This window comes from Knufia obscura, assembly GCF_036327395.1.
Source record: "Knufia obscura strain CCFEE 5817 isolate CBS 148926 chromosome Unknown scaffold_7, whole genome shotgun sequence".
NCBI lineage: Eukaryota > Fungi > Ascomycota > Eurotiomycetes > Chaetothyriales > Trichomeriaceae > Knufia > Knufia obscura.
In genome coordinates, this window is record NW_027042693.1 from 410,667 (window position 1) to 431,239 (window position 20,573).

At 51.0% G+C, this 20,573-nt stretch overlaps 8 protein-coding genes across 8 annotated transcripts; 6 read left to right on the top strand and 2 right to left on the bottom strand.

Annotated features, from left to right (window-relative positions):
- Positions 1-461: 461 nt before the first annotated feature.
- On the top strand, positions 462-1,457 carry PMZ80_006342 (uncharacterized protein; the record flags this gene model as incomplete). Its single annotated transcript, XM_064874755.1, has 4 exons — positions 462-582; positions 630-940; positions 989-1,099; positions 1,149-1,457. 4 exons carry the CDS (start codon positions 462-464, stop codon positions 1,455-1,457), a joined length of 852 nt encoding a protein of 283 aa, XP_064729155.1.
- Positions 1,458-3,659: 2,202 nt separating this feature from the next.
- On the top strand, positions 3,660-5,409 carry PMZ80_006343 (uncharacterized protein; the record flags this gene model as incomplete). The annotated part of the gene is made up of 3 exons (XM_064874756.1): positions 3,660-4,984; positions 5,038-5,132; positions 5,189-5,409. 3 exons carry the CDS (start codon positions 3,660-3,662, stop codon positions 5,407-5,409), a joined length of 1,641 nt encoding a protein of 546 aa, XP_064729156.1.
- Positions 5,410-5,860: 451 nt separating this feature from the next.
- PMZ80_006344 (uncharacterized protein) lies at positions 5,861-6,735 on the top strand (the record flags this gene model as incomplete). The annotated part of the gene is made up of 2 exons (XM_064874757.1): positions 5,861-6,225; positions 6,273-6,735. 2 exons carry the CDS (start codon positions 5,861-5,863, stop codon positions 6,733-6,735), a joined length of 828 nt encoding a protein of 275 aa, XP_064729157.1.
- A 376-nt stretch (positions 6,736-7,111) lies between these two features.
- PMZ80_006345 (uncharacterized protein) lies at positions 7,112-7,765 on the bottom strand (the record flags this gene model as incomplete). Its single annotated transcript, XM_064874758.1, has 1 exon — positions 7,112-7,765. One exon carries the CDS (start codon positions 7,763-7,765, stop codon positions 7,112-7,114), a length of 654 nt encoding a protein of 217 aa, XP_064729158.1.
- Positions 7,766-8,032: 267 nt separating this feature from the next.
- Positions 8,033-10,282, top strand: PMZ80_006346 (uncharacterized protein; the record flags this gene model as incomplete). Its single annotated transcript, XM_064874759.1, has 4 exons — positions 8,033-8,053; positions 8,522-8,852; positions 8,909-10,207; positions 10,257-10,282. 4 exons carry the CDS (start codon positions 8,033-8,035, stop codon positions 10,280-10,282), a joined length of 1,677 nt encoding a protein of 558 aa, XP_064729159.1.
- A 246-nt stretch (positions 10,283-10,528) lies between these two features.
- Positions 10,529-11,646, bottom strand: PMZ80_006347 (uncharacterized protein; the record flags this gene model as incomplete). The annotated part of the gene is made up of 2 exons (XM_064874760.1): positions 10,529-10,990; positions 11,044-11,646. 2 exons carry the CDS (start codon positions 11,644-11,646, stop codon positions 10,529-10,531), a joined length of 1,065 nt encoding a protein of 354 aa, XP_064729160.1.
- Positions 11,647-12,743: 1,097 nt separating this feature from the next.
- Positions 12,744-18,009, top strand: PMZ80_006348 (uncharacterized protein; the record flags this gene model as incomplete). Its single annotated transcript, XM_064874761.1, has 4 exons — positions 12,744-13,795; positions 13,846-17,391; positions 17,439-17,832; positions 17,896-18,009. The coding sequence occupies 4 exons, from the start codon at positions 12,744-12,746 to the stop codon at positions 18,007-18,009; spliced, it is 5,106 nt and encodes a 1,701-aa protein (XP_064729161.1).
- Positions 18,010-18,804: 795 nt separating this feature from the next.
- Positions 18,805-20,511, top strand: PMZ80_006349 (uncharacterized protein; the record flags this gene model as incomplete). Its single annotated transcript, XM_064874762.1, has 1 exon — positions 18,805-20,511. The coding sequence occupies one exon, from the start codon at positions 18,805-18,807 to the stop codon at positions 20,509-20,511; it is 1,707 nt and encodes a 568-aa protein (XP_064729162.1).
- Positions 20,512-20,573: the final 62 nt, after the last annotated feature.

Sequence of the window (20,573 nt, forward strand, 5' to 3'; positions counted from 1 at the left end):
CTGCGGCTTGGGGACTTGTGACCTACTGTAGCGCCCTATCATGAACGACCTTGTTATGTTTCTACATAGTATACCTTGCTCTTCGTATACCGACGTGTGCGGCATCTCATTTAGATGCATTATCGACAAATACCCGTGATAGCCGCACGTGACTACTCGCGGTTAACGCTGCAGAGCAGTTACATACGTTTCAGTTGCTCAGACATGCGAATTTGTCCTCGAGACGAGCCTTCGGCATTCACGACGAGACTCCACGCGACTCGAGGTTAATGCGAACAGCACATCGACGAAGATGCCGCTTGCTCTGCGACATCGGGAAATGGTGGACTCCTGGACATGCGACACAATGCAGGTGTATATCATCATGAATGTCAAAGTTGTCATTCTTTGGGGTTCACAACTGCTTGTATAATTACATCTGTCGCCTAGCCACAAGGCACTGATAGACAATCATAACTAAAATGACTTCTTCACAAGAGATGCCGTCGACCAGAAACGGAGATACTAATGGGACTTTAGATGGCACAGCGGGGCCCAGCCAAGTCCAGACACAGGTGACTTTGGCTGGCAAAGTTATAGCAAGTAGGGACATCTGCGCTATGCCTTCTGATGATGCTGATCTGTCACAGTCACTGGCGCCAATCGCGGCATAGGTCTTGGTATAGCTGAATGCTGTCTTGTCAATGGCGCGAAGCATGTATACTCGATAGACCTCGCAGAGCCAGGAGAAGAGTTCCAGCAAGTATCCAAACGCTTTGAAGGCAGACTTTCTGCGGTTACCGCAAACGTGACGCAGGAGGAAACTGTTATTGCTGCACTGGACCAGATCATGAGCGAGGCTGGTGCGCTTCACGGCATGGTTGTCAATGCGGGCCGAACGCATCACAAGGCGGCTCTAGACTTCACAGCAGAGGAGTTCCAGAACCTGTTTGCCGTCAACGTACGTGTGCGGTCGCTCAAGTGCTGCAACCATGCTAACGATTGAAAGCTCTTCGGGTCATTCTTCTGTGCTCGTGCTGCGGCCAAAGTGTTCATAAGGCTCGGTATCAAGGGTTCGATCGTCTTCACTGCCTCCATGGCATCCTACCGGCCAAACAAGGTGAGTCTGATTCGCGGCGGTGCTCATTAACATACTCACCTGAGCTCAGCGTGTCCCCTCCGCACCCTACGGTGCGAGCAAAGCCGGTGTTCGAAACATGGCGCATACGCTGGCCATGGAGTGGGCGCAGTATGGCATCCGGGTCAACAGCGTTTCGCCCGGGCTTGTCAACACTGCCATGACATATTGGGTCCCTCAGCAGCCAGACTGGGAGCAGCAACTCAAGTACTATGGTGGCATGCCTCGGTTGGCTGAGGTTCAGGAACTTGGTGGTGCCTATGTCTATCTGTTGAGTGATGCAGCCAGCTATACGACGAGCATTGATATCCCTGTGAACGGCGTGATCGGCATCTGTTAAGATGACACAAATAGATGTACTGATCTTCTTTGAGAAGGGTATTGTTAGCCGTGAGCATGGAGCCTGGGACTGGAAAATGATAGTTGTGGTGTCATTCTTGCTATTGACCTATTGAAGCACGAACAAACCCCCTTCAATTCTTATCTTTTCGACATTGAATGAGTTCGTGGAATGTGCCTTTGTGTTCAACGAGGGTGTCAATGTGCCCCGTGAGGAAGTAATTTGCTCCATGCTAGGAGTGCAGGAACCCCAAACACATGAGCTAATACGTTTCTGAAAAGAATGTGGTTGAAAATTTGCGCAGTGTTCTCGTACTCGATATGATGATTTCTGTCAAGCATGTACAACCTCGGAATAGCAGTGTATTGATCCATTAAACGGATTTACTTTCTTGCGGCTAGCTGCAGGTGATGTTATGATATTCAGGCGTAATGGCGAACAACTCGTCAAGCCAGTAGAAAAAGAACCCGGACCACTCCGGACCACGATTTTCTTGGGTGGAAATTGCTTCCAGAGGCCTAAAGCCACCACCTAAGGTGGAAAGAAGCGCTGAGGGCGCCTGTAACAGCAGGGGGCACCATTATTTAGAGCTTAAATTGAGCCCATAAGCCCCAGCTTCAGTTCAATATAACTGCTGGTGTGCGCGTCCTTTTTGTTTTCTGAACTAACTAACAGCTTTAAGGTCGCCTATCTCCCTGTATACACGACTGCCAAGCATCTTTACCTCATTTTCATCAGACCGACCGCCGCTTGACGCCTTAAGGCATATATTGGAAAATCACGTAACAGGCATCTTAAGCGGCGGAGCGTCTGATCGCTCAACTTTTTGAATAGCTGTAACCGTGTGGTATAAAACCTATTCTTTCTAATCTACAGCACCACACGTTGACCAAAAAAACGCCAGAAATCCTCAGGTACCTTCGGAAATCGTAGGCGGAGGTGACTAAGGTACTGAGAAATCGCCGAAGCAAAAGAGTCATCTTCAACTTGAAAATTTCGGCAGCACTTTTCTCTCCCCTAAAAGTACTCTTCCGTTTCCCCTCGTCTTTCCTTCTTCCCCTACTAACGTTCTTATAATACCTAGCTTCTAAGGATATTCAGCGCTTTACGATACTCAGAAGATAAGGGGGAGATGAAACTTACTAGGTGGTGATGGAAAGGTAGAGGTAAATAGGAAGGTAAGATTGTACTACGTATTTACGCTAAAATAAAAGTTGAGCGCTCAGATTCGCTGCGTGACTCAGCTTTATCACGTGCTTTTTGTGATACCTGAGGCATCAAGCAGCAGTCTGAGGAACTGAGGTAACAAGCATCTCACTTTGACCAGTCATCACGCGCTACTGCCTGAGATATCCACTCTACACGCAGAACTGGCTCTTGCTCCCACTGCCATTCTGTTTTGCTGCAAATTCACCTAGTCGTGGGTATTGCGAGCACAATTCCCACGGGCCGAAGATGAGACTTTGAAGTACATCTTGTGCTGGTTTTGCTCGACGCTGGGCAGGCCCCGAGTCGGGGCTGCGAGATTCGCACTACTATTACCGACGTGAGCAGGTGCCGCAATCCGTCTTAGACATCTGGCTCGGGTGGAACTTCCAGTTTGCCGGTGCACCCTCAGAGAAACAGGGGTGGCCGAACGGCTACTTCGAGATATCGCCAGAAGGACATGAATCAATAGTCAATGAGTCAGTGAGGTGTTCCGGCTGGCGCGTGACGGCGCAGAGCGCGTGGGAGCGCTCGGATGCCTGCACCTACCGAGTATTTCGCATTGGTGCTGCCACGCAAACGACATGAAGCAAGATTGTCAACGACTCTCACAATGGTTGAGCTTGCGTTGTTATTAGTCGTGTGGGTCTGCTGGCATTGAATACACCCTACAAAGTGTTGCGGAAGAGGCACGCGGCCAGGTGAAGGTAATGCAGGCCATCGACTTGTTTCATGACTGCTAGCACAATACGCTACCTTCTAGCCCGTCTTAGAATCGCCCAACGAGCATGACCGAGACGGAGATGGCTAGCAGGATGATATTCCATGGCGCTAGGATTTCGAGATTCTGGGGTCATACATAAGTGGATCTCTGGGGTGCAGGTCGTCTTCATTTATACATATAGCTCGGTCATCTCGAGAATACCGGCATTTCTCGTATTGCTCGCTGGCCGAACTTCAGACATCTCCTGTCAGATAAGCAAAGGTCTCGCAACTATGCATCAAAACAGCAAATATATGGTCGCATCGCGACCACAAAAGCGCAGCCTCCTCATCGCGGTCAACATCCTTGCTGGTATGTCGATATTCTTTTTCGGCTACGATCAGGGCGTTATGGGCGGAGTGAACAGTTCTAGGGACTACATCGATCGCATGAAGTTCGGCCACGTCTTGGAAGATGGAACTCCAGTTGTTACAAACGGCCTGCTCCAAGGTGGAATCATGTGTGTCTACTATCTCGGTACGCTCATCGGCTGTCTCTCAGGCGGCGCATTCGGCGACAGATTTGGCAGAATCAAGACCATCGCAATGGGCGCCACTGTCGCGACTTTCGGTGCTGCTCTGCAATGTTCAGCGATGAATGCCAATTGGATGATTGTATCCCGTCTAATTACTGGTTTCGGCACCGGCGCGCTGAATGCGATTGTGCCAACTTATGCGTCGGAAATCGCTGATCACAAGTCCCGCGGCCAATTTATCGCCATCGAGTTTACGCTCAACATATTCGGAGTGGTTGTTGCGTACTGGCTGGGATACGGACTGAGTTTCATCGACAACGGCGACTCGCCTGTCCGATGGCGATTCGCTATCGCCTTCCAAATCGTGCCACTGCTAGGTCTCCTGGCCGTTTGTTGGTTTTTCCCTGAATCGCCTCGATGGCTATGCAAAGTCGGGCGCGATGACGAAGCGCTTTATGTCCTGCAAAGAGTTCGTGGCGTCGACGAAGGGATCGCAGCATCTGAACTGAAGGATATTCAAAACGTGGTCGCTATGGAGAAGGAAGAATCCCACAATATCACGTACCTTCATATGTTCTTCGGCATCGGGTCAGGCAATTTACATATTGGTCGAAGGACTCATCTTTGCATCGCAATTCAGATCATGCAGAGTTGGACTGGGATATCCGGCGTCACAATGTACGGTCCACAGATCTTCGCAATTGCTGGTTTCGGCGCGAGCAAGACACAGTGGCTATCTGGGCTGAACAACATCATCTACATGTTTTCCACCCTCATCTGCGTCTTCACGCTAGACCGCATTGGGCGACGATGGACGTTGTACTGGGGAAGTGTCGGACAAGGGATTGCCATGTTCCTTGTTGGTGGCTTCTCGAGGCTTGGCCTCAACGCTGAGACGAGCGGAAATGGCGGCGTTGCAAGCAAATATGGCGCAGCTGCTGCGGCCATGGTCATCCTTTACACCTTTGTTTTTGGTGCCACCTGGCTTACTGTACCTTGGCTGTACCCTGCCGAGATCTTCCCAATCAGATGCCGCGCCATGGGGAATGCTTGGGGTGTTGTAGGCTGGAGTATCGGTTGCGGGTATGTGTTACTATATGCTCTTGGTGGTCGCGTTTGACTAATATGACTGGCAGGTCGTTGACACTACTACTTCCGGAGATGGTCAAAGGGATTAACGAGAAGATGATGTATGTCTTCGGTGCGGTCAACGTTCTTTCTATACCGATTAGTGAGTCTCGTCCTTTGCACGATATCAAGCTAAATTCACTGACCACATATTTGCAGTTTACGCGCTGTATCCTGAAAGCAATCAACGAACGCTGGAGGAGATGGACTTCCTGTTCTCCGCTAACAAATCATGGGCTTGGGAAGCTGAGAAACAATTCAAGCTCCTGAAAGAGCAGAGTGCAAGTCTAGTCAGAGCAGGAAGCCTTTCTGTCGAGTCCGGTCATGATGCTGAGAAGGGTGCTACGCACGTTGATTCGGTGTCCACCGAAAGGGTATGAGGAGCCTGACGGATTGGATGCTGTTCTTTATGGAATTCTGGACCCAGCTACCTAGCTATCGTGCACTGCTGGCCTGATAGAGGCGCTCTCACAAGACATAATGGGTAACAACTCGACTAGGCACAAGAAGCACCAGCCTGATGCAAATATCAGATATAGGATCCTGTAGTTGACACCAGTAGCACAAAAGGGCGACGGCTTACGACGATTCGGAACTCAGAATTGATCATCAAGTGCAATGTTCATCTTTACTCCAAAGGGTTAGGTCTATGTCCCCGTGTCGCGGATCAAGAATTTGGTTGGAGCCAGTCGCAAGCGTTTACGGAGCCTCGCACACTGAACAACCTGGCTAGCAACTCGGAAAGTAATCATTGCAGCATTTTCTGAATGGGAAGACTCAACAATCTTCAACCGTAACATCCTTACCACAGCTCTATTTCAGCAGAACAGGATGGCCACCATTATGTGGCCACTACTGAAGGGCAAGACTGCCATTATCACTGGTGGCACGACCGGGATCGGCAGAGGCATCGTCTTGGAGTATCTAAGGCAAGGCTGCAACGTGGCTGTCAATCACCTTGGCCTAGCACGAGATGAAGTACACAAAGACAGTCTGCTCAGGGAAGCCGAGATCATTCGTCGAGACAGCCAGCAAAATGAACAGAGTCCTACCGCCGGCGAGCTTGTTGAGATACAAGGAGATGTGACGAACCCGGAAAATTGCTCGTCTATGGTACAGGCAACAGTCAAGCGCTTCGGCAAATTGGATGTGTTGGTCGCAAATGCGGGTGTCTTCAAGCCGGCAAGCTTCCTGGAGTAAGCATTCTCCCTGCTCGGCCGATTTGTGCTAAAGCGAAGATCAGGCTGAAGCCGGAGGTTCTGGAGCAGACTGTCAAAGTCAACATCAATGGCACTTTCTATGCCTGCCAAGCAGCAGCTAGACAGATGGTTGAGCAAGGACATGGAGGGTCGATCATCGGCATCTCCTCGATTAGCGCTTTGCAAGGTGGCCGGTTTCAGACGCACTACACACCGACGAAAGCTGGTGTACTATCGCTGATGCAGTCGATGGCTATTGCACTCGGTGAACACCAGATACGATGCAATGCCCTTATGCCCGGCACGATAAGGTCCCAGCTTAGCGCTGAAGAGATTAATGACAAGGCCAGAAGAGACCGCTTGGTGGCCAAGATCCCGCTTGGGAGGCCTGGGGAGCCACAAGATATTGCGAGACCTGCTGTGTTTCTTGCGGCAGAGCAGATGAGTGGTTTCATGACGGGTGCCGGCTTACTCGTGGACGGCGGAATGTACTCTTATCTTCAGTAACATGTAGAGCATAGCAACAAGGCATGAGGGTTATGAGTTGCATGAGTACATAAAAAAGTACTCTGAGTCATATTTCAACCGCGTTGTCAGGTAGTATGTATCTTGCCTGCCGAGCCACAAATTTCCATCCACTCAACTGTTTGGTCAATGACTTCGCTGACACCTTGCTCGATCAATGCTGTGTGTGGTAATTTCGCTACGTTCGCCTTCAAGTGAACGTAATAATTGTCCAGCACGAGGCGATTGACATTTATCTTGGTCGCACCTGCTGAGATACATTGCTTCATGAGCGCTGGTTCAAAGCCATTGGTGCCGTGGAGAGCGAGATACACCCGGCCATTGACACGAGCCTTTATTTGGGCGAGTCTGAAGCACGTCAGCAGAAATCCCCGAGGCCTGTGCCGCCGTCTATGTGTGCCCATCTTTCGAAGTCCAAGTTAGGACCTCCCTGGCCATACTCGCCATGAATATTGCCGAATGCGGGCGCTAAGGCGTCGACGCCAGTGAGAATAAATTCGTCAACCTCCTCGGCTGTTGTCTTCATCCCTTCCAACTGATCAGTATCAACCACACCGTCCTCGCCTCCCTCGATCCGGCCGGGTTCTGCCTCGGTAGCGACGCGACGCTTGTGGCAGTATTCGACAAGCTCTCTTGTGAGGCGCAAATTCTCAGCCTTGTCGTGGTGTGACATGTCAACCATGATACTGTCGAAGGCACCCATATCTGCCGCATGTTTCACAAGCTCCGGGTCCTGACAGTGGTCGAGATGTATTGAGATCGGTACCTTGGCTCTCGACGCAGCATCGGCGGCGGTTCGCACCAGGAGGGCTCCAGTGAATGTGATAGCCCATGGAAAGAATTGAATGATCAAAGGTGACCTAGCTTTTTCCGCTGCACTTACAAGACCAAGTATCTGTTCAATGTTGTACGCGATGGCCGCAATGACACCGTAGCCATCTTCAGAAGCCTGCCTCAGGATGGCAAGATGCTTGTTTGTGTCACGCCACGAGGTTCTGCCTACAGACGGCATGACAGCAGATCCTTGATGTAGACATTTCGAGAGCTGCTGAGACAACTATGTCTATGTGGCCGTAATATATTGACCATGTATGGCATTGAGACACAAGACGACCACCCTCCTACGTTCAGTATTATCGTCCGACCAGGAGGTCCGCAAACGGAGAACAGGTGCGGCCGAGGTTGCAGTTCGAGACGAGCACACCCCTGTGAAGTCACATGCAGCGCCTGGAAGCGGTTCCGACGCTTGTCTATCACGTGACAAGCTAAGCTCAATACGATGTCTAGAAGTACACCCGAGGTTGGCAGCACGTAGCTCGTTTCGATCGCCAGCTTAGCCGGTCCAAGTCGTTGAGGACGTCCGGTCCGAGACGTTCGACGTGCTCTTCATCAGGTGGACGCCACGTGGACCTTTGTACCTTCTGGCTTTGCACCATCGCCCCGTCTCGCTCGCAGTGCTTTTCCGCAACAGTCATGTTGCATGTTCTAGATGACGAACGCAAAGACTGGAGACCTCGGTGCCAGCCGGGTTCGGAGATCAAGGGGCCGTGGTCTTCGCACGAGAGCAGGCTGGTAAGCACACAACCAAGCGCGAAACAGAAGCCAAACCGCCTACGTTCGGCGCATCGACCACCAATGGCTGACCATATACATTCAATAATTCAGTATTACTTGTCGCAAACGCCATCTGAAGTGTGATGAAGCCAAGCCACGTTGTCGAACATGTTTGCGCAACGACAAAACATGTATCTACGCAAATACACCTCAGCCAGTTGAGGATGCACCAGATCTATCATCCAACCTAGATAGGGCGGAGTCCGAGGCGCAGGCTGATGTCGCGAACGACAGGCTAGAGAACCACACGAATGCATATGGTTCACCAGCAGCCGAGCGCAATCCCGCCTCGGAAGCACCAACCTTGGAAGCAGGCACCGGCGACGTAGACTACCTCGGTGAGCTCGAAGCTCACGATCAAAGCGGGGCTCTATCGGCGCAAGCAACCGAAGTCTCAAGGGTTCAACCTGTTGACGCCGGTCCTCCTGGGCCTGAGAATGCTCAGTCGCGACAGGACCTACCTGGGCAACAGCTGAATTATGCAGGTACGATATACATGTCAGCCTCATAGACGGATTGTCATGTTGATAGCAGATATCAGAGTCACAGGAGCCATTCGGCCACAACAATACGAGTCCGGCGAGCGTGGGTACCTCCTCCGACCAACCTATAGGTGTGGCGACTGCACGATGGTTTGGCATGCTTGCAGGAGATGCAGATCTTTGCCTTGATGCCGCCTTTGGTCCTCTTACACCTCTATCCGTGCCGAACCTGCCACTTCGCCGGTTCGATCCACCCGGAAATGTGACCGAGCAAATACATAGCCAGCAAGGCTATGATAACACAAACATTGTCTCCAGTGCAGAGTACCCAGCAACAACGACTGATGTCCAGCAGCACGAGGTGGAAGAGGAAACACTTTGGCGGTCTGCTGTCCGCCTATCTCTAAAACCCCAGGAGGAATCGATGCTGCAAGCTTTTGTCACCCATATCAGTCAATGGATCGATTTATTCGACCCATATCAACACTTCTCCTCATTGGTACCTCGACTTGCTCTGCACAATGTTGGCCTCCTCAACGCAATACTTGCGCTAGCTATCCGCCATAATTCTCTTGGATCCCAACCAGCGTTCGCTCGAAACGACGCCCTACAATACTATCATGAAACCCTTCAGTATGTGCGAAAAGCCATGCAATATACCTCCTATTACACAAGCCTCGAACTATTGGCCACGACCTTGATGATTTCTGCTTACGAGATGCTCGATGGATCGTCTTCTCGGGATTGGGAACGTCATCTGCAAGGCGTTTTCTGGATACAGCGATCTCAAGTCATACATGGAGATTCGGGTGGGCTAAGAGCCGCTGTGTGGTGGGCATGGCTATGTCAAGACGTCTGGGCAGCTTTCCGAGATAAGCGCAAGGTTTTCACGTTTTGGGAACCTCAGAAAACACTCCACGAGCTCAATCCGACACAAGTAGCCTCCCGAGCAGTGTTCATACTTGGTCGTGTCATTAATTACTGTGCCGAAAGTGAGGCTGGGGATCCCACGAGCAACTTTGTTTCCAGGCTCAAGAATGCTGAAGTCCTTTCGGATATGCTAGATCAATGGGAAGCCAACTTATCACCAGAATTCCAGCCGTTGCCTTCTAGCCTGCAGATCGCAGGCAGCGTCTTCACACCGGTATGGATACATCCTCCTATGTATGCTGTATCTGTCCAGGTCTATCATGCTTCGAGAATCCTGGTGCTGTTACATCGGCCAAGTCTTGGAGGGCTGAGCCAGAACCTGAAAACACAGGCCTCCCTTGATAATCATGTCGATACTATCTGTGGGATTGCATTAATCCTGTCTGACTATGCTTCTAGCACAATGTCTTCGCAGTGCTTGTTCATCGGTGAGTCACCTTGGAAAGCGTTGTCGCAACCGCTAATGGAAACATGCAGCTGCTCTGGGTACTCATGATCGATAACGACGACAAGAAATCGTTCGGCTTCTAGAACAATGTCGGTCAAGGACAGGATGGCCAGTAGTGCCACTCGAAGATGAGCTGCGGAAGTATTGGGGCGCTGCAGCGCCCATTTGAGCCGCCACCGACTTATGCGTTCTTCTTCACCATATGTCGCTTCCAAAACTATCAAACATCGTGTACCAAACATCAGCCGGCCCAAAGCTGCAGCCTTGAATTTCGAGCTCAGCCGCATCATCACCTACGAGTTCAATGGGTCTTGCCCATCTTCGTACCTTCAATACCTTCAAGGTCGCTATACAACCGGTACCCATAGTCAAGGCTGGGATCATTGAATCGTGCCTTCTTATCTAGTGCCGCAATTCTCTCCAGGTCCTGCTCATCGAGCGCAAAGTCGGCTTCGAGGTTTTCTGCCATTTGCCAGTCGATCACGCTTTTCGGTATCACCGAACGACCACTGTTGATACCCCATGCTAGAGCGACCTGCACAGCTGTCTTCCCATGCTTCTCACCAATATTCTTCACGATAGTATTGTCGATGATTCTTTCCATATTTGCAATGTCTTTGGCCCACCCTGTTGCTCGATAGAATGGATTCATGTTGCCCAGAGGACTAAATTGGATCACGTGTATACCCTTCGACTGAAGCCAAGAGTTGAATCCTTTCTGTTGCAGGTAGGGATGTACCTCCATCTGATGGACCGCTGGTACCTGAGTACAAGTCAATATCGACCTTCAGCTGATGAAAAATCGTGGAAGCTTACAGTGTTGCTTTTTCGCAGCAGCGTCTCGATTTCTCCCTTGCTAAAGTTTGATACACCCAGAGCCTTAACTTTTTTCGTACTCAGCAGCTTCTCCATGGCTCTCCACGTGTCAAGGTATGTAGTCTCTCCCTGGATAATCGTGCCGTTTGCGTCTCTGGGGAACCTCTCAGTACCTCTTTTGAAGACCACAGGGTAGTGCATCATCAGCAGATCCACGTATTGCGTGCCCAGGTCAGCCAAAGACTCATCCAACGCAGCTTCAACGTCGTCTGGGTGGTACTGGTTGCACCACAGTTTCGTGCCCAGAAAGATCTCTTTCCGATCAACACCACTTCTTGTCATGCCCCTACCTACATGCTGCTCGACATCGTAAACCCTGGCAGTGTCGATTAAGCGAAAGCCAGCCTTCAGTGCTTTGGCGACTGTATCCTCGATGGCCTCAGCATCTTGAAAGGTACCGAAACCTAGCGCAGGAATCTTGGCGCCAGTGTTCAGAGTGTGTTGACTGTTTCGTGTTGACAAGCAGCGTGCGAAGTCAAGGGACTTGAATGATTTTGAAAAAGGCCGTACGGACCTGAGAGCTGTCCTCGTCACCGTAGACATCATAACGATGATTCAGTCCTGGTCTCCAAGACCACGTTGGAGCTGTTAAGCATTAATGTCGTTCATGCCGCATACGTGATGGGTCATCACCTGATCTTGGCGACATGTTAGTAGCAGACAAGATTGTCTGACGCCGTCACGATGGTACAGTCGAAGCTAACTTATGTATGGATTCAGCTCGGATTCTCAGCCAAGCCGCATCCTGGAGATGGCCAGCTCCTGTGCTCGTCACGGTGCTCAAACTGCCGTGCTGCGGTCTCCGCAGTTCGAAGACGGCCGTTCCCCATTGCAGTGCTCGTACCCAAGGCAGGCTCGATCGCAATATCAACGCCTGAGACACCAAATTACTTGATTGCGCTTCTTGAGCATGTACGCTAAATTTGTTCACCTGCGGAAGGTACTGCTTGGGTCGGTTAAGCTAAGTTCTGGGTGTACGAGCACCTGCGAGGGTTCTGCCAGCCGCAATGCCCTTACGGTGTTTGCGGTACGCCGTATGATAGATTGTGCTAGTCACCCGCCGATTAAACGGAGTGAGCGCCAAACCTACCTAAAATTGTGCTTAAAGCGCTCATTCCGTTTAATCGGCGGGTGCTAGTGAAGTTAGTGTGTCTTTGACAGCTTCGCGAGGCGATCGTCCCACTTTACTCTACGCATTCTTAAGAGGCTGATACCATGCCTTCACTGCACAATAAAAAATGATACAGGAACCAATCTTATGTATAAAATCTGTTTCGTGCCAATGTTGACTGTCACATTGGAGTTGAATGTGAGCGCACGCTGCTATCTCGTGCTCACGACCGAATCGTGCTACCCCTCAGAGTGCCCTGACAGCTGCTGCTAGCGCTTGAGTACAGACTTGGGAGGCTTCTGACCTGCAGCGAAAGTCCCTGAGGCGTCGGGCTTAGGCCTGTATAGACCAATCACGGTAGCGCTCGCGAAAGACTGGAAGTCGCTCAGCCTTACGATGAGAGTACACAACACGCTCTCTTCATGTGCCTTGCGAGCGCCAGCCCATGCCGCCGGCTCGCTGTGCTGGATGGGATCATCAGGCTCATCCCGTGCTGACATGATCTAGAAACGATATATCTCTCCAGACGATGTCCCAAACATATGTCGCACAGGATGTGTTCGAAGTGGGCTGGATCTGTGCCCTCTCGACCGAATTTGTGGTAGCTTGCGAGCTGCTTGACGAAGAATACGCTGTAAGAGACCTTGACTACAAGAAAGATGAAAACACATACGCATGCGGGCGCATTGGTCAACACAAGGTTGTCATTTCCTGTCTGCCCAAAGGCAGGTATGGGCTTACATCTGCTGCCTCTGTTGCGCGGGACATGCTACGGAGCTTCCCATCGATTCGCTTCGGTCTGATGGTGGGCATAGGTGGAGGAGTACCAAGCAAGAAACATGATATTAGGCTAGGTGACATTGTGGTTGGCTGTCCCACAGAAACGTTCGGAGGCGTGATCAACTACCAATACGGCAAGACTATTCAGGGAGGTAAGTTCATGCGCACAGGCTCGCTAGCGCCTCCTCCCCGAGTTCTGCTTTCTGCATTGAGCAACCTAATAGCACGGCACGAGAGGCGTGGGCACAGGATTCAGGATATTGTCGGTCGTATTACCTCCAATCCTCGGCTTACAGCTAAGTACCAATGTCCTGGATCGCAGCACGACAACCTATTCAGCTCTAAATATCTTCATCAAGACGATGAACAAGAATGTATCACTTGTTGTATGACGAACAGAGCTGCCTACAAAAAGCGACACCAGCGAGGCCCAGAGGTTGAGGACCCTGTCGTGCATTATGGGCTAATAGCTTCGGCGGATAGTCTTATGAGAGATGCAAACACCAGGGACAAGCTTGCAAAAGAAGCCGATGTTCTTTGCTTTGAGATGGAAGCAGCAGGTCTAATGGATCACTTCCCCTGTCTCGTCATCCGAGGTATCTGCGATTATTGCGATACGCACAAGAACAAGAGATGGCAAGGCTATGCAGCAGCAGTGGCTGCCGCTTATGCTAAAGAATTGCTGGACACAATCTCCACTGGAGAGCCTGCACGGTCGCCGATCAAGGCATCAAAGCAATACCGCGGACTAGTTGCCTTTACGCCGCTTGATAATCGTTCCCAGAGCTCTTCGCCACTCGAGTGAGTAGATCAAGCTTCGGACTTGTTCTTTGTATTAACATAATTCCTAGTATCGTGGCTGTACATGGACTAGGGGGTGATGCGGTCACATCGTGGGAATCACCTTCTGGCTACTTGTGGCTCCGCGATTGGCTTGCCCAGCAAGCTCTTGATACAGCAATCCTGTCGTATGGATATGATTCATCATCTACCTGGGACGGTACCAAGTCCGCAGTGTGTGATACCGCTCAGCACTTGCTACAGACCCTGCGGCAACGACCAGGAAGGAGATTTGTGTTCGTCTGCCACGGTCTTGGTGGTGTGATTGCACGGTTGGCTCTTGCCTTGAGTTTGTCACAACCAGAGCACACCGGCTTCCTGTCTCGAGTCGAAGGGCTTGTTTTCCTTGGTACACCTCAAAGTCACCTGCACACTGACGACTGGATGCGGATTGTTTACAGAATGACGAATATGCTCTTGATGGGAAGGCCCTACCGCATGGCTCTTATGCATAATCTGGAACAACTATCGAGGACCTTGGCTCTGTTATCGTGGGAATACCCAGTGGATCTCAACCAGATACCTATTCTTTCATGTTATGAGACCTTGCCGTTCGCCGACACGGGTACAGTCATCGTCGAACCTGAAGCAGTTATCCTGGCTTCAGCTCAAGAACAGATCCTACCTTTGGATGCGAACCATGAAGGCCTAGCCGCGCCGGATGCAAAGACATGCGAAAACCAATCACAGGTTTATGCTTCAATTTCTGCAATGGTTGCAGCTACTCAGGCAAGCTGTAACCCGAAGACATCTAGCACGGATCTCCTCCAAGAACTCTATTGTGTTGATTATGAGTTGTCCTCGGTCTGCGTGCCAGATGCATCTCCACGCACTGGCATATGGGTATGGCATCATCCTGCTTTCCGGCAGTGGGCTACAACTCCCGACAACCGAGTATTTTGGTTAAGAGCCCTTCCAGGTTATGGCAAGACTGTTCTTGCGAAGGGTCTTGCTCGCGATTTCAGCGATCGACGTCATCCTCGCAGCGACCTACCGGACCTTACTCAGTACACGACCCTATCGTACTTCTTTCGCGAAGACAACGGTGCAGGGACAACCCTTGTGGCCTTTCTCCGATCATTCCTTCACCAGATTTTGCTTAGATTCCCCATGCTTGGTCCTCATATCCAACAAGCTTTCAGCGCCGTCGACAATACCACTGCTGCAGGTCGGACGATAAATCCTTGTCTCATGTCTTCAGCACTATGGGCAGCATTCGAATCTGTACTGCACAACAGGGTACTCGACAAGGTTGTCCTGATTGTTGACGGTCTTGATGAAGCCAATGCTCTTGATCTTCGCGAAATATGCTCTGGTCTCCTTCGAACGATGCACTCTGTTAGCGATCAGCATACTTTGAAGGTCTTCTTGACGAGTCGAGACAGCCAGGTCATTTCGAATGTGCTTCAGCAAAGCAGCTCCGTTGACACTCTGGACATTACGCCCGAGCACACTCGTAGAGATATAGAGATATTCCTGGAAAACGCTACATCGGAGTTCGCAAACGAGCACGGCGTCCCTGTGGACGACATCAAGAGGATCAAAGAACACATTTCGCAGAAAGCGGATGGCATGTTCCTCTGGGCAAGCCTGGCATGGGATCACTTCAAAGGCGACGTTGCCATATGGAGCAAAGGGACAGTAGAAGCACGTCTGCAAGCCCTCGAGAGCCTGCCACCTGGACTGTACGCACTTTATGTCAAGCTGCTCGAGAAGATCGACAAAAACGTCCTGGAAGGACTGCATGCTGTCTTTCTCGTTGTCTCAACTGCAGCACGACCGTTGACTTGCGAAGAAATCGAGCAGATGCTGGGAATTAAGGGTTGGGAGACACGGACGACGGATCTAGACATCCCGTTTTCGATCCGAGCAATTATCAATAATCACTGCGCCGGTCTGCTCAAGATCAGCCCAGCTGGCCTGATCAGAGCTGTGCATCTTTCCTTGAAAGACTTCATTCGGGACAACGTTCTGAAGCAGCATGCGAATGTATTGCATAGCAAATTGTCAAGAGATTGCATCCACTATCTGACACTAACAGATGTCCGGGAAGCGGCGTCGATGGACGTGCAGAGGTCTCCGTCCGACTCCTGCTTGATGCAACGCTTTGCGCTCTACGACTATGCCGCAACATATTTGAGATACCACATGAATCATATCGAACCCGAAGATGACGCCTGGTCACAGTATGCCTCGATGACAAAGCACTATGCTGCCTTCCACGCAGCGGTGAGGCCAGCTCACAGCTCACATGTCAATACGCTGGGGCTCACGGCGCCTTGTTACTACGCCGAGACGCCGCTACGCCATGCCATCCGGCTTCACGGCTCCGCTCCTATCCGCACATTCGCCACTTCCTCGTACAATCTCAACGAAAAGGTTTACGACTATGTAGGCAGCTTCATTGTGGAGGCTGAGACAGCACTGCATCATTACATCAAACAACATGAGGTAGTGGCCGAACTCTTGAATTGTGGATCATCTCCCAACGTTGGGGATTATGTCCAGCGAACAGCGCTACATGTGGCTGTTCTTCGAGGTAGTCGAGCAACGGTGAAACTTTTGCTGTCTTCGACCATGGTTGATGTTAATGCGCAAGATGTAGAAGGACGGACCGCGTTGCATTATGAAGCGACCTCAGGTCGAGGATCCCTGCTTCTCAACGATCCTCGAGTTGATGTCGATCTGAGGGACAAGAATGGTCGAACTGCGATCACCTCAGCTGCCTCATGGGGAGATCACCAGACAACAGTCGGTTTCCTACGCAGCCGCCGCAATGTCATGGCACAGCACGATGGAGAGTTGAGTCTTCTGATTGCTGCAGCACAGCAAAATTGGCTCGATATCACTCTTGAGGTACTTTCGCACCTGCCTGATGCATCAAATCACCGTGGATATGATGGCAAGACGATTCTCCATTTGGCGGTCACCAACGATTGGGAGGACGTCCTTGTTCGAGCAATCACTCAGGCCCATGTCAAAGTCAACGATGTCGATTCGGCGATGCGAACGCCACTTCACGAAGCTGCTGAAATCGGAAATTTTAGACTTGCTAGAAAGCTGATCGCACATGGAGCATCGGCTAGATGCCGTGACAGTCAAGGCCAGACACCTATTCAGCTTGCTGCTATTGCGGGGTTCTCAGACACAGTGCTGGCGCTATTGAACTCCGACTTTAACATAAACGATGCGGACAAACAACAGCGAACCCTCGTACATTGGGCCGCGACCTGGGACTGGACGATGATCATGGGGCGTGTCACCGAATATCCTGAAGCAAACCTCCTTAAACACGACTCAATGGGACGGACGGCCTTACATATAGCGGCGTTGTGCGGGTGTCCGAACGTCCTCGCATACCTGATAAATGAGGATATCTTCGATGTCAATGAGACGGACTGCTTTGGCAACACACTACTTCATTTGGCGGCAAGGGGTCGTAGCAAATCAGCGGTTGACGTCACTTTGAATGCCAGTCGTTCGCAGTTGCGCAGGCCCTTCACTCAGGTCCATGCTGTCAATAATTATGGCCAGACGGCGTTGGATGTGGCCGTCGCGTACGGGGCAGAGGATGTCATAAAACATTGAGGAAGATACCATTGAGCGAACAGAAAGTGATAGACTGGGAGGCTCGAAACAAAGCCTACTATCTGAGGCGGCCACCTGATCTAGTCCATGACTTTACTGGTCAATGGCAAGTCGTCGTCTTCGAAGCAAGCCACATGCGGCCTCCGTCACGCGAGCAGTCACCCTCACTTGCGCTGGACGATTTCAATTGCCGCGAAGAACTACCAACAAGAGCTGAAACGCCTGTTCGAGAAAATCGCCACCGCCGTCGCGCTCGAACACCAAGTCCATATCACGACATTGAATCAGAAGCAAGAAGGCGTGCACCTGTTTACGCGCCCGAAAGCACTCGACCTTCTTACACGAGGTGTGCAATCGAGCATATCACGCCGCAAGCGTTGGACGAGCACGGTATTCCGTGGGACTGGGATGTAAGTACTTCACTTTGTGATAGAACTTTGGTGTTGTCTCTTACGTGCTAACTGAATACATAGTCGATGGACGTGAGATATATCATCATCAAAATTAATGTCTCACCGGAGCTATTGGACGACCTTTGCAGGCACACTAGACGGCTTCGCGGTCTCCCAAAACGCCGACGAAGTTGAAGATCCGCAGTGAAAATGCCAGCTTGAGCATGGACCTGGCGAACTGATGTGGACTCAGTGATTCCGGGCTGCCTGTACTTCAGGCTCAGTAGCCTGTCGTGGCTGTCTGTTCTCCGAGGTCTTTCAACGCCTATTGGCGGCGAAGGTACAAGGTCGTATGCTGCATATGGGCTGTGTACTATTGCAGCAGCGGGTTTTCAGTAGCAGATCTTCCGGCTTGGGTATTTCGATGCCGCTTCACCATGCGGCAAGGTAAGCTGACCACAAAGGTGCGTTGGCGCTCTCGCTCAGCGATACGGCAGTTCTCACGTGTCTTCTGGTGATACAGAGGTACGGATGCGCGATCACAATTTGTCAAGATCCCGCTGCCGTCCAGGCGGGCCGTCTTAGTCATGAGCTTTGGCGCCTAAACGGATAACTACAAGCAGATGTGCAATTGCGACTGCTCCATTGAGCAACAACGGAGGGAGGAAGAGTTGCACAGGCCGCCGCAAGCTCAAGCAATATTGTATCATATCGACCATGGACCCTGGTGTAGCTTAGGTGTCTTAGGTTGACGTTTCGAGCGGTGAAGGACTGAGGTGAAATCCCCGGGTTTTCGGCGCTGTTCAACCTCTACCCAACCTACCTATCTGTCGGTTAGGGAAGCACAATTTCAGCCTTGGTCGTCCTTACGAAGAGCATGCTTCTTCAGGGCCTTCGTTGGCTGAAGAATCGCTTCCATAATGGGTGCTGATGGCGCGCTTTCATCAAGATCACTGTTGGGCCTCCTTGATGTCGACGTCACCTACGAGGATGACACGAGTGTCAGACGCAGATATTCCTGAGAGCATTGCGTTCGTACACGACTCGATGAGTGCTTTGGTGTATAACATTGCTGTCGTTCCTGTTTTGACTTGCGCTCTCACCTTCACTGCGGGCTGGAAAGACAAGATGCCATCCTTTACATCTGTCGTTGGCCTGTTCCTCTCAGTCGCGTCGCTCTGTGTCGGACTACCCACACCATCAGCTTCACAAACCTGCGAAGACCTCTTCAAGATCTTCCCAAACAACGTGGCCTACTCGCCGCTGGACCTGGCACATTGGAGTCCTGCCAGCTTCAACTTCATCGATAGCGTCAAACACTATTGGAACGCTGGCCACGGTCAACTAATTCCTGCTTGTGTCTTTTATCCTACCAATGCCATTGACGTATCACGCGCTGTCGAGGTACTCAACAGATATCCTACTGTCAAGTGGGCCGCAAAAAGCGGTGGACACAATGCTAACAAGGATTGGTCAAGTGTCGATGGCGGTGTCCTCATCAGTTTCAGGCCTTACATGCAAGATACGACCTACAATCTGGATGGGACTGCTAGTGTTAGACCCGGTGCAAGGTGGTCCGAAGCAGTTGCCGCGCTTGAACCGTACAGCGTGACCGTCGTTGGCGGCAGAATTGGCGATGTTGGTGTGGGAGGCTATACTTTGGGAGGCGGTCTCAGCTTCTTGAGCTCTCAGTATGGCCTAGCCTGCGATATGGTTGTGGAATTCGAAGTCGTTCTCCCGGATGGTACGATTGCTACGATCAACGACTCTGAAAACACGGACCTCTTCTTTGCGTTGAAAGGAGGTGGTAATCAGTTCGCTATTGTGACAAGCTTCAAGATGAAGACAGTTCCGATAGGCCAAGTGTGGGGCGGTATAAAAATCTATACGGGCGACAAGGCTTCAGCCATCATCGATGCAACCCATGAGTTTGCTGCTGATTATTCAGACGTCAAAGCTGCCATCATGCCGACCTTTGAGACACTTCTTTGGGGTCTGACGGAGGTATTCGTGGTCTTTCACTTCTACGATGGTCGTGACGTACTCACGGGCGTATTTGACCGCTTCGATGCAATTGACGCTTTGATTGATCTGACTAAGACTCAGTCATACTCAAATTTGCTGGCAGGCAATAATGCGGCCAACATCTATGGCTTCAACTATCTGATTCGTGCGCAGACACTTCCACTACTGGCTGGCGATGATGGAAGGCAGCTCCTTCAGTACCAGTACAACTCCTTCAACGACTATGCACAGCAAACTCAGCCTCAAAACCTCGATCTTATGGTCTTCAGCTTCGCTATGCAACCACTGCCGGTTGAAATCCAAAACGCGAGCTTGTCTTCGGGCGCCCAAAACACCTTCGCCTTCGACGTTGCTGATGGTAACAGAATGTGGATGGAGTACGATGTTGCTTGGGTGAATCCCCTGAGTGAAGGCAATGCCTACCAGTATGCGAATCACTTCACCGAGGATATCGTCCAGTATGCGCAGAAGACGTACCCTGGTGCAGTGAGCACACACCAAACGAATCAGGCTGACCAGTATTCGCCGCTATTCTTGAACGATGTGATGTTTGATCAACCAACATCTTCTTTCTATAGACCGGATGTCTATCAGAGATTGGTACAAATTCAGAAGAGTAGAGATCCAGATGGCTTCTTCTCTAAGCGAACAGGAGGGGCTAAATTTACATGATTTGCGTCTGAATGATCAGCTCATAAATTGTTCAGCCTAGGTCTGTGTTGTTTGAGCTTACA